The sequence below is a fragment of the Podarcis gaigeae genome, assembly GCF_964106915.1.
Source record: "Podarcis gaigeae genome assembly, chromosome: 4".
NCBI classification, from domain to species: Eukaryota; Metazoa; Chordata; class Lepidosauria; order Squamata; family Lacertidae; genus Podarcis; species Podarcis gaigeae.
This window is the reverse complement of record NC_139677.1, coordinates 52144124-52161745: the sequence shown is the minus strand read 5'-3', so window position 1 is coordinate 52161745 and position 17622 is coordinate 52144124. Positions and strand designations below refer to the sequence as shown.

The window sequence follows — 17622 nt, the reverse complement described above, 5'->3', positions numbered from 1 at the left end:
CTATGGATTGAAGTCAATACTTAGCAGTAGCTTTGAAAGTCCAGGAAAAGGAGTTGGAAAAAATCTCTTAGCAGAAATATAAAATGTACAATGGAAAACTAGTTCCTATTGTAGTCTTAGGTGTTAATTAATATGGTGATAATGAAATTAGTATTGGCAGTGATCTTAATGGAGGATTCTTATACCTGCTAGTATTTCTGAACTGTAAAAGGAAACATTCCCCTGAGTTTAGAGAATATGGGATACATATTTTCTCCTATGCAAGCAGTTCCAGTTTTAATTTTACTTATATAAGTATTTCTATATTGCCATATCATTAAATGTCTAGGTGGTGTACAAATAGTTCTCAAATTAGTAGCTTGCACAGTGGCGGAGCTTCATGCACCGGCACCAGGGGGTGGAGAGCAGGCGGGGGCGGGGTGCTCAGGGTGGGCAGGGGGGGGCAGCCATGATGGCAGCTGCCAGGATCGTGCTGCCAGGGGCGGTGGGCTCCCCCCGCACTCCTCTTCCTCTGCCAGTGAGCTTGCAAAATCTGTTAAGATGGTCTGCAGATTGGTAGGCACCTAAACATTTCACACTGGAAAAAGAGAAGGCCACCAATGAATGTTTCTTCATTTTTATTCTTTCAGAACTGCAATGGTTTCCGTTTGATGAGGACTGGGGAAACTATAGCAATGCCCAGTGCATCTTGGGGGCCTCTGCGCAAATCCGGTGGTAAGCAATCAGTCACCAGGCTGGGAAAGATTAATACTGAGAGACAGCTAGGAGTGAAAATGATAAGAATGGTCATAAATGGGTTGGGGCTGCTGTGAACTAAGCAACAGAACTATGCTGTGGAACCACACACCCCCTGCCCAAAACCAACCAGAGCAACCACTTGGCTCCAGGAGCAGGCCTAGGGCTGGGATGCAGCTGGACATCTGGCCCACCTCAGAGCACCACCCAGCCATGCTGAGCTCTCACACTCTCTCAGTGACAGATTGTAGGCTCCCACATTTCAGTGGCACCCTGTGCGACACTAAAATATGCCCCCCCCCTCTCGCACTCCATTCTGGTCATGCTACCCTAAAACTGCCTCTGACTCTCCTTTCTCCCTCCTTCTTTATTTTTTTTAATTTATTTTTTATTGATTTTTTAAAAAACACAGTATTTCAACATACCAATAACAAAACAAATAAATTCTTTACTCTGCTGAGCTCGTGACTTCCCTCCATTCCTTTAGCCGGTTTTTAATTTTCAAATCTTTGTGTCGCACTTTATATACTCTACCTCCTTTCTCCCTCCTTATAGGGCCACACAGCAAGCACTGAAGTGCTTCAAGATGATAACACAGCGGACTAATTATTGTTTGTTAATGCTGTACTGGCACTATTCTAATCTCATGACTATTGCATTTATCCATTCCCCACACGTTAATAAAAATAAGTTTCATTGGTGGTTGTCTGAAAGTTCTCCACCGGCTGTATGTGGAGGAAGAGGGCAGCATGGCCACTGCTGATCTGCTTAGCTCACAAGATCCTGTCATCTCTCTCTGTCTGGCCCCATCCCTTTCCTTCCTGAGCAGGAGCAGCAGTTTGTTGATTTGTGATAGTGAGAAGATGGGATTATCTATGCAGACATTAAGGCTGCAATCCTATCCAGATGTAGGAATCATCCACTCTTCCACTTGCCTGTGCCTAGAAAGTACAGGTCCAATTGGGGTTGTTTTTTCTTGTGCCATGCTTTCTAGACATGGGTCTGAATAGTTTTCCATTTACCCTGACACTTAATCTGGGAAAACACGCTTTCCACTGCTGAACTATAGCAAATTTCAATCTGTGGAAAACCCAGTTGATGTTTGCTCCAATTCAGCAGTAAAGAGTGGATTTTCCTGGGAGAAAGTGGTAGGGTAAACAGAATTGTGGATGACCCTTATCTTGAAGGCAAGCCCTACTGGATACAACAGGAGTTACTTCCAAGAAAACATGAATAGGATTGCACTTTTGAAATCTGGTAACGTTTTACCTTGTTTGCCTTTATGTTTTATAAGCACATTTAAGGCACCCAGTCACCCAAGGAATTATGGGAAATGTAGTTTGTTAAGGGTGATAGGAATTGTAGCTCTGTATTGGGTAATCTACAGTTCCCAGGCTTCTGTTTTGGAAAAGGATATACTATAAATGCATTGTGTGTATGCAAGCCAATATATCATCACAACTAATATATTTATTTCTTTATTTCAGCTGAAGAAAAGCATGGCTTAGGAGCAGGTTACATAGTCCTCATTGTCATTGGCGTATTTGCTTTTATACTGGCAATAACAGGTCTTTTAATTTTCCAACACCAACGCAAGGCTGGGGCGTACAATTTCAAAATCAAGTCTGACAATTTTAACTACCAAGTGTTCTATGACTGAACATTTCAGTTTTCCAAATGTAAGTTCTACCTTTCACTGAACTATTGTTCAAAGGGCTAGCTTGTGTGGTCCCTGGGAAATCTTTTAAAACGAGTTTTCCCTAGTGCAAATATATGGACTGGAAACTAATTAGAGTTTTGCTGCTCCTTTCTGCAGTTTGTGTGTTTGTGTGGCCATCTACATGTAAAAACTAGTTTTTCCTACAAAATTTGTCCTTTATACATCCAGTATCCACAATCAGTACAGTATCGTGAACAAACCATTAGGAAGCAAGGCTAGGAAGATGGGAGGTTAAACTCCTACTCAGTACTAAAGCTCATTGGGCAGCTTTAGCCACCTCACTTTGGGCTTGTTTGCCAACATTTGAGCATTAATAACTGCTGTTCAACCACTTCCCTCCCACCCATATTAGACCACACCTGCATGTCTTTGAATTTGTATATAAGAAGCAACTAGTTTTTCCCCATGTACTTATCAGTAGGCATTTCCTTTAGTGTTTGTCCCTGCCTTCTAATTTGTAGAGTTGATTATGCTGCTTAAGTCGTGACAGGCAGGGCACATGTGTTGATAGCTGAATGAACACCTTAAAAAACAACCACCCAGGAAGTGTGCAAAAAGCACAGGGTCAGACAACTGTAAATTCTTAGCACACATTTTCCTGATTGCTGTGCAGTATCTGGTGTAGATATTTGTAATGTGGTTTGTTTGCACAGCTTTCTGGATTTGTGCAAAACTTGAGGGATCAAAAGAGGGGGAAATAAGGCTATGCTTCTCTCTGTTCGGAGCACACTAGAAATAGTACAAGCACAGTTGGAAGAGAAATGAAAACATTAAGAGAATAGTGCATGTGGACAGGAGAAAGAAGATGATTGATCTACCCACTCTGTGATCCTGAGTAGAGTCGTTTGGAGACTCATTATCCTCAGTTTATCTGATTATCTCGGTATTGAGTGAGCTTGAAGTTACAGGGGGGAAGCATCAAGACTGGCGTTGTTTGAGGGTAACAGTTTGTGGACTACACAGATTAAATGGGATTGGAAAAAGCTGCAAACCCGCAGTAAACACCAGTGTGGACAAGCCTTCCCTGTTTGCCTAATTGGCTTGTGAAGATAAAATAGAATCACCCCAATGGATGAAATGAAGCTTCATGGAAGAAGAGTGCGATAGAAATGTGATGAATAGGAGGACAGCCAGTGTCATGCCACTAATCAAGTATTTTCCCCCCTCTTGGTATTCTAGCTGGAAACATTCTATGAATATAATGCTGCTCCATAAGATGTTGGACCTGATGCACTCCACCAAACTTAACCACAAATAGCCAATGCCCCATTGTATCTCCTGGTCTTGACATAAGTCCTCTAAGAACTTACTACTTTCTGTTGCTATGTTGAAGCACTTTACAGTTTTTGCATCCTTTCAGGAGGAAAAAATAACATTCACTTAAAAAACCCCAAAAACCTCTCTCACTCCCCTCATAGTACTGTCATTGTTGATATCACTCACTCAAGAAAGGCAGAACGTTTACTCAATGACAGAGCATTTTGATTTTCCATTCAGGCACTTAATTAAAGGACTGTAGCATTGCCATCTTGATGCAAAAGCCTGACTCCTAGAATGCATTATGAGATCTGCATTTTCAGGAAGAAATGCATGTTTAAAGCTGTTGTTTAAAACCAATTCAACACTGTTATATATAAACTTTGTTGCTTTTAACCACATGTTAAATTGGTTTTACAAAGAGAAAGAATCACTTCTGCAACTGGTCTGGTCATCCCCCCCCCCCTGAATATTCGCCAGTCAAGAATATTCATCATTAAAGCACTTCCCTAATATCATAAGTTTTTGCAGTACAAGAACCACTAGGTGAATTTAGACATCTCCATGAACTTGCTTAAATTCCAAACTCATAGGAACGACAATAGCAATAACATGAGACATGCTAGAGAAAAGGATGATACTCAGACACAACCTTATGTACCACAGCAAACTGTGCTTTAGTTGACTGGCAACTCAGCATCTAGAGTAATAGAGGAATGAGAGATGGGTTATTCCAATGTACAAAGCAGCAATCATGTCCCTGCTGGGTCCATTCTATGTTGCCTCTATTTATTGTTTACTTCAGTGGCAATACATTGCAATTATTCAACGTTTCTCACTATGCCATTGTATGCATAGACTAGGCTTGTCAACAAATATCCAGTGCCTATAACAGCAGAATTTCCACTTGACATTAAGTTGTTGTACATCTACTTGTGGGGAAAGCCTTATTTGCTGAGTTTCAAATGTTGAAAGCACAGGATCCCTCAAAAGGGGTGGGGGAAAGATCTTACAAATTTAGCATTGACCCATGGACATGTAATCATATATGGACTGTACATACTGATTTTAGATATTCCCACAGCCATACAAAGGTAATTAAAAGATTCTAAAGGGTGGGCACTTCTTTCTTTCAATCCTTATTTTACATCGCAGTGCTAGTTAAATCTTAACATGAAGGTAACAATTTGGTAAAATGTCTGATGTGCAAATAAAATTGTTGAGATAGCCTGAGAGACATGCTAAACCATTGTTGTTTTTTAGGAGTCTATATTTTTGGTACATTTATTGTACATTTCCACAATTTAATTGGCTTTTGTGCATATATGAAAAGAGAAACTATTTTTATAGGTTGCAATTTCTGTGTTACTATGCTGTAATAATATTGATAGTTTTGACATGGTCACTCGTGAGCTACTTAAGCATAGTTAGTAGGGCTTTAAATGTTACATCACCTGCATGGAAACCTCCCAAAACTGCTTCCACATAGTGGCGTTCAGTGCTGGAGGTGTAAAAGTGGCCCTAACTGGGTTATCTTAAGTAACCCAGCTTGCTAATGAAAGGGGCTAGCTAAAATCCTGGAAGCTATTAGAATAATCGAAAACAAAATGGAGCAAATTCCAATTGATTTATGCTGAATAAAACCCTAGTGCTGAATTAGATACAAAGTAATATTATTAACTTATTATTGGCTTTTCAATAAATGCATTTTTAAGCTTATTTATGGGTTTTGTTTTTGTTTTAACACCCTTTGAAGTCCAAAGGCTTACATGATTGTAGCTTGAAAAGTTGTTAATTCGGTGCTAAATTCAAGGCATGCTTACCTATGAATAAGCCCCACTTGCTCAGGGAGCCCTGTTGGTAAATAGGGTTACAATAGATTCATTTCATGATATGAGACTGTAGGTCTTAGTGTACAAACAAATACACATAAAGCATAATTTACAGCAAACAAGTGTCACCTTTACCTCCGTCTCAACCGATACTTGGCTTCCTGCATGCTCAGTATGAAATGCTTCACTTGAAGAGCACTTTGGACCCATGAATACATCCGTCACCCTAAGGTTTCTTGAGGAAGTTTAAAAACCAACAAAAAACCAACAATGTAGTACCTTTTATTATGAGCCAAGTTTTTCAAAGAAACTTTCTGTGTTACTTTGGGGAAAGTGGTTTCATCCATAATATCATTATTGCAAAGTTTTGGAACCACTATTACTTGAAACACTGTTCTTAGTAGTTTACTGAAGTTTCCAGAATATAGGGTTGCCATGTTTAAAAAAGTAAAAACCAGGACACAATTTTTCGATTGACTTGCCTAAGATCCAGGACAAAGTGCCGCATTTACAAAATTCCCCCCGGACGTCAATTCCATCTTTGAAAATCCAGACATATAGCTGCCCTAACCAGAATATAATTGCAGACACATGCATTGCTTGAGACAGTGGTTGGCGTAATTTACATCGGTTATGGAAATTCACCCATGACTAATGTGTAAGGATTGTACTAGAGGCATTCAATATCATGTGGGATCCCAGAAATCCACTGGTGGCAGCACTGCTGGATCAGACCAAGATTATGGGCCAAGTCATGCTGAAATCCAGTCTAGCAGTGTGCACTGAAAGAATGAGAGAGGACTGTGTGGCTCCTGATGACACGTGCTGAACTCAGTACAGATAGCCCTTTAGTATGCTACCACAACTGGAAATAATCGGTTTTTATCAAGCTTATTTCTGCTCATCAGCAACACCTAAGATGTTGAACTATACCTTGGGTTACATACGCTTCAGGTTACATACGCTTCAGGTTACAGACCACTAACCCAGAAATAGTGCTTCAGGTTAAGAATTTTGCTTTAGGATGAGAACAGAAATCGTGCGATGGCGGCAGTGGGAGGCCCCATTTGCTAAAGTGGTGCTTCAGGTTAAGAACAGTTTCAGGTTAAGAACAGACCTCCGGAACGAATTAAGTACTTAACTCGAGGTACCACTGTATAGGAACATAGTTGTGAATAACTTTTGCCCCAGTGTGCCATGTAAGAGGTGGCATGCCCATTCTAGCCTGGCTTTCTTTCTTGCCATTGCAGCCCCTTATCTGATTTCCAAGAATGTGTCTGCAATAGTATGGACACCTTAATATAACATAAAATCTGAGTAATATATGGGCAGTAAGTTATAGGTAAAAAGGGCATGCATTCTAGCTTGAAACTGATCAATATCTGGAAAGTGACATAAGTTGGCTTCAGTATTTGTTTCCATATGAGTTGTCTAATAATATTAAAATTATCCAGATAATATACACATTTAAATAGACAAAAGTGAAACATACAATATAGCAACTAAGTAAAAGCATAAATCAATAAAGCAACCCAGCAACAATAAAACTACGCAAACAAAAAGACAGTAATAGAATCCAACACAGACAAACACATATCGAAACTTCAGCAAGAAGTCCAGGAGAACTCACATCAGTTACGAAAGCTAAAAAGAGCAAGCAGTTGCAGCTTGCAAGTTAATATTGTGCACACACTTTGTAATTCACTGTTAACCAAAGAATGATACATGGATTTATAATTCTTGGAAAAGTTTCAAATTAGTAAATAACTGGTCAATCTGACCGGGCAACAAAACAAGAGCCAAATGGTTGTCATTTCTTCCCAGAAGGTGAATAGCCGTTGAGGTATTTTAGAGATTAAGTTGAGCGATTAAGCCGTTAATGTGGCTCCTGGCACTTGTAACACTGGTAGCTATTTTGTCTCCCTGCTGGCAATAATAATACTGTACATCAAGGAAGAAACTGGACTGTTTTATCTAACTATATAGCCCATCCCTGACCCTGGATAGGTGGCACTGTCACCCTGACCAGCTCTGACAACCAGATGGGTTGGGGAATGACACAAGAATGGGGTTAACCTCTGGAGATCATGTAAATAATGGCAGGGGTGATTCCTGGGAGCCAGCCACTGGTGGCACTCTGGACTGGTTTGCTGAGATAGCCACTACACAGGTGAAATTGCCTAATCAGGCCAGCCAGCAGGTGCCAGCTTCTCTCCCAGTGTGGAAATGGGAGCGAATGTATAGCATGCCTGCATGTTTGTGGAATGAGCTCAGCAAATATTCAGGAAAGAAGGGTACCATACAGCAGGGGTAGCCTACTCCATCTGTTGTTGGACCGCAACTCCTATCATACCCTTAAGCAGCAGAGCAGGGTCTACCAGGGCTGGCGCAGGGGATCCAGTCCCAAAGAGAAACTGTAGTTCAGATATTCTTTTGAGAACTTGTGCATTAAGGCATAGATCCCACCCCACCCCACCCCACCCAAGCATCATTTTGATTTAAACACTAGTGCTAAATCAGCTGTGCAACTGGCTGGTCCCTTGACATGACCTATTTTGATTAACCTGAAGACTACCATTCCCAGTCTCATTTTCAAACTGGTGCAATTATGTCAGTCAGCAAAGCAGGAAATCCTCAGTTTGAAGATCTGATAGTCAGTCTACACAGAATCATAGACAGAATCATAGAATTGGAAGGAACCACGTATATGTCCAGACAGTTACCACTTCAGATAACAGTTGGGAAATTACCGTACACGTCTTGATGCAATTCCATGCCCTGATTTAAACTTTTTAATGTGGTTTTCATTGTATGGTCTTATGTACAATGGTTGTAAACCACTCTGTTTTTTATGAAATGTTATACATACATACTTTAATTAATAAATAAGACAAATAAAACCGACTTAACATGCTAGTTTTTCTTTCTTTCCCCCTGATATGCTAGATTTCCAGGTTCAGGGACTTTTTTCCATGGCAAGGATTCAAGCATACCATATCCTACCTGCAGTCTGAAGTGGGTACCCCCATTGTCGCCTTTGACTGGACTTAACCGTCCAGGGGTCCTTTACCTTTACAGACTAGGTAAGGCTGCACCACATACTATTTCTTGCCTAGAAAAAAAATGATGAACACAAGCCTCAACTAACACAAAAGTTTCAAATGCAGCTGTGCAAATGCAGGTATGGAAGACAACTTCCCCACCTGTATTTTTAAAATCAGTTCTTGTAGGGTGTGATTTTGTTCTTCTGTGTTTAACACAGAACAGTTTGTATTGTGTGCCAATGACTCAGGTTGATCTTGTATACTGGAAATACTTCTCTTCTCTGTAAACTCTCATTGTGCAAACAACAGGAATTATTTTCAAAAGACTGTATACCTAGCAGCAGGTAAAGTAAACTTCCACTGTCCCCAGAGAATTAATAAATCCAGGTAATCAGAGATGCCTAGTTTTTGATGGTTATTTCCAAGTGGCTTGTCCATTTCTCAGAACACTGGTTTCATTTTTGCAAGGCATATTTGTAAATCCTCAATTTTAACAGGAGTAACTAACTCCTCATTGTAGGATGCATAGGCCGTGATAATATATGCAGGCTTATTTGGAAGTCATGTCCCACTGAATTTCATAGAATTTATTCCCAGGAAGACACATACACTTAGCCGTAGCATGTAATCCTATACAGTGGTACCTCGGGTTACATACGCTTCAGGTTACATACGCTTCAGGTTACAGATTCCACTAACCCAGAAATATTACCTCGGGTTAATCACTTTGCTTCAGGATGAGAACAGAAATCGTGCTCCAGTGGCGCGGCGGCAGCAGGAGGCTCCATTAGCTAAAGTGGTGCTTCAGGTTAAGAACAGTTTCAGGTTAAGAATGGACCTCCAGAACGAATTAAGTACTTAACCCGAGGTACCACTGTACATGTTACTGAAAGTAAGTCCAGTTGAAGTCAATGGCTGGCATTCAACAGCCTCAGCACACAAGTAAAACTGACTTGTTTTCCCACAAAACAACTTCCCCTTTCTCTCTGAATCCCACCCCCCAAAAACACCTCTACAAGTCCGGTCTGGGGTGAGGTTGGTACAGAGCACTGCAGGGGGAAGAGAGGAAAATGACGTCCTTCTGCACAGTGGAAATTTGTGCTTCATTGGTTATCTCCCAATGGGATTTACTTCTGAGTTTTGCTGTTAAGGTCTCTCTGAGTAGTCATCAATAGTGGTTGGATCACATCACATCCCACACACAACTGGGGTGTATTCTAGTGAAGCAATTTGACAATGTGTGATGGAGTGAGATTCAGGGAAATTCTGTCTTCATTACCAAAGGGGAAACCACTGAGCAGTTCCTCAGGAGAACACACATTTGCACTATAAAACAAACACTAGCATTTTATGTTAATCATAGTAAACAGAAACTGAAGGCGCTAATCTTTTATTTGATTTCATATAAGTATGCAGCATTAGGCTTTGGTTGTGCTACTGTTGCTAGGCTGGCTAACTGTAGTACTCAGTCATACGTTAAAGCATTGATGTCATAAAAAACCCCCACAATTGTTGATGTAGGTTTATTTGATTAAGTTAGCCATATTTTGTCCCACACATCTTGTTCTATTATTACCTCAATATCTTATTTCCATATTAAACAATATGGATACTACTACCCTTTTCCTTTTCTGTTAATTGATTTATAACAGTTGCAAAAAGTAGACCAAGTCAAAAATAACAAGGGCAGAGCAGAAATCATTAGTTCATTTAAACAGAAAGTAAATTGTAAGTTTTATTACAATATCCAAATTGTAATAAATTACAATATCCAAATTTCACAATACACCATGGGCTGAGTCCTGTGCACTTGATTCTGGAGAATAGGAACTTAAGTCCCACCAGGTGGGATAGAATTGTCCTAGATTTTCTTTACCTTTAGAAACACGTGTTTGAAAGTCTAACGATATACTGGATCATCCTTATCCAAGTGCTTATTGACACTCCTTGTTTGGTTTTAGTTTATTATACCTCAATCAACCTATTACTGAGCTCAAACACATTTAAGGAACTTACTGCTGAACCAATATTTAGAATTGGGTGTAGTCAGCCTCAATCCTAGGGACAGTATTTTAAACATTATATAAAGATGTTACAAGGTAGAGGAGACAAGATGAAGACTGTAGTACAGTGGTACCTCAGGTTACAGATGCTTCAGGTTACAGACTCTGCTAACCCAGAAATAGTACCTCAGGTTAAGAACTTTGCTTCAGTTTGAGAACAGACATCACGCGGCAGCGGTAGGGCCCATTAGCTAAAGTGGTACCTCAGGTTAAGAACAGTTTCAGGTTAAGAACAGACCTCCAGAACAAATTAAGTTCTTAACCCATGGTACCACTGTACCCTACATGCTACATCCCTTAGAACAGAAGAAAAATTACCCAATGCTGCCTTCAGATTTTGCCCCTAAATGGAACCACTATCATGCAGTGCCCCAGCTCCAATCCATTCTAAGCAGTTCAAATGTTTTTGATTAGTTTGTTGACAAAAAAGGCGTGAAGAAATCCAGAATAATGAGCAGAGCAATCTTCTCCAATTCAAGATGCCAATTGTCCATCTGAGCCCTTAAAGCAGTTCATGTCCTGAACTTTGACTCGCATCTGATTAAAATGGGTCTAGAAAAGAGTCTAGATTATTGGTTTCATCCAAGAATCTCTGGATCTGGACCACATAGCTCACTTGACCACCATACTTAGAAATGACAGCTTTGAAATCAGTGTTCGGGTGTTAAGTCTGCTGGGTCCAGTTTCTTTTTTTGACTCTAACCCTGTCTCGCCTCCCATACAGAGTATTAAAAAAATGTTTCTTCTGAAGGAAGAAATTCCTCCCTCTCCAATTCCTCTTCATCAAATCCAAGATGGGGAACTTGGGTCCTTGAAATGCTGCTGAACTACAACTCTCCTAATCTCTTAGACCATGCTGGTTGGGGCAAATGGGAGTTGGAGTCCAATGACAACATTAATGCTTTGCAATGAGACAGAGAGCTTGCCTGTTAGAATTAGTTGGTCATGACAAAAAGGCACTGAGAAGGCATTCAGAGGGAATCAGAGCACTAAGAGTTTTCAGGCAACATCGGCTGAAGGTTATGCATAGAAATCTGCCAAACAGACACTATGGATACCTTCACTTCAACTCAATAAACTGTAGGCTGAAGTGGCCGACAGCAATTTTATCCACAAAGTTTATTGCAAACTGGACGTAGTGGTCAGTCTTTATGTGACAACATTTCCCCATAAGAATCAAAGGTTTACAATTATTTTCTTCCAACGCATGGAAGAGCTAGTATTAACTATGTGTTGTCAAGCAACAGGTCCGTACAAACTGATTTTAAAACTTAAATAAACATGCCAGAACAAATTCTAACTGAGTCATAGTTTAAGCTCTTCACGAGCTGTACTATTTTAATCAGAACCTTCTCAACGCACTTTGACGTAAAGACGTCAAAAATAGAGGAACACATCAAGCAAATAACTAAAAGCATTTAAGGGTTTGCTACCTTAAAAAAAAAAGCAGTTAACAATTCAGCAGTCAAAAGCATACACGGCAATGTCATTAACCTGGAATTTATTTTAAGCTTCTTGTTGAATTAAGGAGAAAAAGATTTTGCAGAGGAAAAGGGATGAAAGTTGTCTGGGAGAGAATTCTGAGAGTTCTCCCTACCAGAGAAGAATGGCAGATCAAGTTGATAGATTTTGCCGAAATGGCTAAAATGACCGGAAGAATCAGAAATCAGAAAGACCAAAATTTTAATAAGGAATGTGGTGAATTTATAACTTTATCTTAAAGCCCATTGTATACAGTTAAAATCATTAGTAGGATTGGAATATCACTTGTAGTTTAATGATGAATTTTGGACACAATGGAGAAGTAAAAGATTTGGATTATCATAAAAGGTGCAGGAGGAAATGATTGACAATAGGACCCACAAAGGGGAGGAGGGAAGTCCAAGAGATTCATTGGAATCTTGTTTATATGTTGTATGTTGGATATGTGACTGTATAATTTTAATCTGAAAAATCAAATAAATTTATAAAAAGAAAGACATAAAGTTGTTTGGGCAGCAGCCATGCTTGTATGGGGATTAACAGCTGGTTTCCATTGTTTACCATGCAGCCCAGGCTTTGACCTTGTGTGCCACTACAATGCATGATTACCCCAAGAAAACTTTGTACAAGTAGGCTTCTAGGTATACTTCGTACAATGTTGCTTCTAGGGGGTAGATAGCTGCCTTTTCTCCCACTACAGAAGCAAGAATAAATATAATTTTCAAATCTAGCCCTTTCAAAGACACTGTCCCATGAAGAGCATATTTAAACTGTGAGAGCCTAAATTCAACATAGAGTTAGGTATGCTTAAACCCATTAAAATGATGAGCTGAACCACAGCTAGGCTTGAATGTTTGGGGCACTTCTGTCCTAAACTTACTGTTGTAAGCCACCCCCAATCTCCAGAGCACTGCGAGATTCTAGAGAGTTCCAGCTACACTTTATCCACCAGGCTCTGTGTTTCCTTTGGAAAATGAGGCACAGTGGAGACTGTGGTGTTTTTATGATATATGGTTTATTTACACGTATGCACAGCCTGAGTCTATGTTAGAGGAGCCCCAGTATTACACTGCAAGAGGGCCTTGCCTCTTCAATAAGTGCAGCATTGGATTCAAACAGAGACTAGCCATTTTCTCTGCCTCCTGCTCTCTCCTTGACACATAACATCTAGTTTACCCAAACACTGACTTCTAATCCTAATGGATCCAATGTTGTGCTAACGGCTCATTACCTCCAGGATACCACCTCCAAGGAAATTAGACTAACTCCCCACTGTGTATACGTAAAATTGTTAGCAGGATTATTGTAACACATATAATGTAATATTAGCTAAGGGGGGGAGAGTGACAAAATGATCTAGAAAAATGTAATTAGATGCAAAGAAATATGGGAAAATTTGGAAATCTGGGGGGTGGGGGGAGGTCCGAGGGATCTAGGTAATCCCAGGAGTGAAAAATTTGAAAGTGATGTGAATGTTTAAAAATTTTGTTTTTTAAAAAAATGAAAATAATTTTTTTAAAAAAAGGAAATTAGACTAACTCAATTACAGTGGTGCCCCGCAAGACGAACGCCTCGCAAGACGGAAAACCTGCTAGACGAAAGGGTTTTCCGTTTTGGAGGCGCTTCGCTAAACGAATTTCTCTATGGGGTTGCTTCGCAAGACGAAAAAATCTTGCGAGTTCCCGCGGTTTTTTTTTGCTTTTCCTCCCCCTTTCCTAAGCCGCTAAGCCGCTTATCAGCTGTTCCGCTGATAAGCCGCTTAACAGCTGATCACTAAAAGCCGCTAGACCGCTAATAACGCTAATCCGCTAAGCTGTCAATGGGCTTGCTTCGCAAGACGAAAAAACCGCTAGACGAAGAGAATCGCGGAACGGATTCTTTTCGTCTTGCGAGGCACCACTGTACCTTTTTTTTTTTTTACTTGTTAGTTCCCTAGTATTAACAAGTGCCTAATAAACAATTTAGAAAGTTCACCTAGCATAATTAGCTTTTACATATGCTAATTCCAGGGGATTAAAGCATCTAGCACATATTTCAAGATACGTGGATCTGACATCCCATTTTAACACACTGACAATTATCCCCCACAAACCCATAACAATACAGTAGTGCTTCCTTTACACTCCACCATGAGCCTTGAGATCCTCGGATGCTCCCCTAAGCCCCTGGGGTTTGGTTGGCCTCCACTAAGGACTGTGGCCTTTAGCTCTCAGTCCATATCCCTCACTAGTTCTGCTCTGTGCCTCCCTTGAGTTCATTTGCCTGGCTGCAATGCCTTCCTGAACTGTGCCTCTTGCTTGCCTGGGTAGAGGCAACAGTGTGTGTTGGGGGTGTACAAAACTGACTTTTGCAAAACTGCAATGAAGTCGACTGCACAAAGGTGATAAGAGCCAGTGTGGTGTAGTGGTTAGAGTGTCAGGCTAGGATCTGGGAGACCAGGGTTCAAATCCCCACTCAGCCTTGAAGCAGACTGAGTGATTTTCAGTCAGTCACTGCCTCTCAGCCTTACCTACATTGTAGAGTTGTTGTGAGGATAAAATGGAGAGGGGAAGAATCAGCTTTTCTACCTGAGATAGAAATGTAATAAACAAACAAGCTCATAAATAAATTCATTACTCTGCCCATTTTTGCTTCTGGCAGTGACTTCCACTAGCAGGTGGCCCCTGAAAAGTTTTCCACAAGGGCATGTGGCCCTTGGGCTTTAGAAGATTCCCCATCCTTGTGCTGCAGGTTGCAAAGGCTGTCTATCTTCCAGAGGCATCATTCCTTTACCTCCTCTATTTATTCCCCACTCCCCAAACAGGAAACCACCAATGGGTTAGGGTGACTTTTGTCAAAACTGAGGTCATAATAAAATGAGTTTTTTAGTAGTAAAAACACTTGTGGCTTTTTATAGCTTCTGTTATCTGTGCTGCCAATTTAATTGACGATATGAGTCACTGGCAAGCAAATATCCTGATGTTAATTCCAAAGAGGGCGTGATTTTCTTTTATTTGGTGCATGTGTTAAAATATAACATATTCAAATTGTTAGCTTTCACACGCTCAAGCTTTTGTCTACATGGGCATGGCCAGTGCAATGTTTCCTCTTTCCACGAATAATAGAGACTTCCATCATATCTCAAACAGATATTCAAAGTTTAAACTCTGTTGAATTTCCAATGCAGTCTAATGTGCAATATAAGGGGAAGGGAGCAAATGCACATTTAAAGCCCCACTTAACTCTCTCTCTCTCTCTCTCTCTCTCTCTCTCTCTCTCTCTCTCTCACACACACACACACACACACAGAGAGAGATGCCCATATACCGTATTTTTTGCCCTATAGGATGCACTTTCCCCCCTCCAAAAATGAAGGGGAAATGTGTGTGTGTCCTATGGGGCGAATGCAGGCTTTCGCTGAAGCCTGGAGAGCGAGAGGGGTCGGTGTGCACCGACCCCTCTCGCTCTCCAGGCTTCAGGAAGCTCTCCGCAAGCCTTGGGAGCCCACGGAAGTTCCCATCGGCTTCCCCAGGCTTGCGGATAGCAGCCTGCATCTCGAAGCCTGGGGCGCGCCCCGGGCTTTGGTTCCCCGACCTGGTTTGGAGGCTTGTGGTGGGGAGAAGCGCGCTTCTCCTCGCCACCAGCCCCACAAGCTCGGGGGACAGCGGGGAGGCGCAGCGCCGCCATCCCGCTGTTCCCTGACCTGGTTTGGAGGCTGGCGATGAGGAGAAGCGTGCTTCTCCCTGCCGCCAGCCCCACAAGCCCCAGCCCCGCGCCGGGGGGGGGAATAAAATTTTTCTTTATTCCCCCCCAAAAAAACTAGGTGCATCCTATGGGCCGGTGTGTCCTTTGGGGCGAAAAATATGGTAGTTCTCTGCCCATATAGTAGTCTGTGACTGTGTACACACCATGAATTTAAAACACATTTCAGCTACATGACTTCCCCCAATTAATCCTGGAAATTGCCACAAGGAGTAAGTTACATTTCCTAGGATTCCTTGGGGGAAGCTATGTGCACTCAATGTGCTTTCAATGTGCTTTTAATCGGTGGTGTGTCTTCAGTTGCCTGCATCTAAAGCTGGTTCTGATCTATTACTGATTTAACATATACAATTCCTCATTTACTTGCTTTGTACATAACATGGGTTTGCAAGGCTTTACTTTTTTATGCTCAAGTGCAGTGCAAACTCACCTCAAAGATTGTGAAAAGCATGCATAAAAAGACAAGCTGAATAAGTCAGGCTTGAAGTACATCGAAGACATGTGCCAAAAGAAGAGTGCTGGGAACATTGCTTAAAAGTCAGTTAGAGGGCAGGTTTTTAAAAGCCCTGCATGACTCTATGTTGCTTAATTTAAACTTGATAGGATACTAGTCCTATCCTCTGTTGGTCACCCTACCACCCAAGCACACCAAACATATATATCCAGCAGTTCCGTCTTAAAGAATAACAGAATCCTTACAATGGTTTGTAGTAGGGCTGTGTACCCCAGGATCCTTCAGAAGCTCCTAAAATCTGAAGCAATCTGAAGCAATCTGGGGTGATTTGGACATTTTAAAACCCATGCAAACAGACATGTTAGTCTTTTGCAGCAAAAACAGCAAAGAATCTTGTGGCCATTAAAGTCTAACACACGATGCTGATTTTATAGATGTCTTTCTTTTCAGTCCAATCCACTCTTCAAGTTAGGAATACTACTGTGACAGACTGCTTATGGATAGCCCTTAAAATTCAAAAACATTTTGCCGGTTGATGAGGACCAAACAACAAAACTTATGGGGTGGTCTATATTAACAGGGGCTACAACAGGGGGTCTGATTCTGAACACATACTTAGAATTTCACATCCTTATGCTATAGCTCTGGGGTGGGACTGAAGGATGCATTGCATTGTGGAGAACCAACCAGGGTTTGCATGACAGAGGCAGGTTGGGCAGAGTAAAGGGTGGGATTCTCAGATTTCTACAGTAGGCTGCTCTCTATTGACACATACAACTAATGGGTTTCTGCACTAGTGGCGTAGTGTGGGGGTGCAAGGGGGGCCGGCCGCACCGGGCGCAACATCTGGGGGGGAGCGCTCGCACTCGCAGCTCTCTGCCCCTACCTGGCTCACTCTCTCTCTCTCACTGCTGTGCGAATCCGATCCGAGCCGCCGGGTCGCCGCCCACTGTGGAGGGTGGTGGTGGTGCCAGGCGTGCGGGTTAGGGGGCGCAAATTATTTGCCTTGACCCGGGTGCTGACAACCCACGCTACGCCACTGTTCTGCACATATTGGAACAACCCTTTATCCTCCAACCAGGCAAGCAAATGCTGTTCTTACCATTCAACAACACATTCTAGCCAGCAAAGTCCCTTGATGAAAGAGTCCAGCAGGTCTGATGAGGTGGATAGCCTGACAGCTTCACCTGCTGACCAGCAGCCTAAAGGGGGAGAAGGCAGAGTGACTCCACCTGCAGCTAGCTGATCAGCCTTCAAGCACTTGGAGGAGAAGGCACTGATGAGAACCAACTAA

At 41.6% G+C, this 17622-nt stretch overlaps 1 protein-coding gene across 1 annotated transcript in view; it reads left to right on the top strand.

Moving 5' to 3' along the window:
* Window positions 1-5431, top strand: part of UMODL1 (uromodulin like 1) — an 81049-nt gene extending 75618 nt beyond the window's left edge. Inside the window, exons 21-23 of the mRNA XM_083734746.1 lie at window positions 630-714; window positions 2223-2414; window positions 3635-5431. Of these exons, the coding sequence (XP_083590872.1) occupies window positions 630-714; window positions 2223-2395 (258 nt within the window). The 3' untranslated portion in view covers window positions 2396-2414; window positions 3635-5431. The remainder of the gene's footprint in view (window positions 1-629; window positions 715-2222; window positions 2415-3634) is intronic.
* The last annotated feature ends 12191 nt before the right edge of the window (window positions 5432-17622 follow it).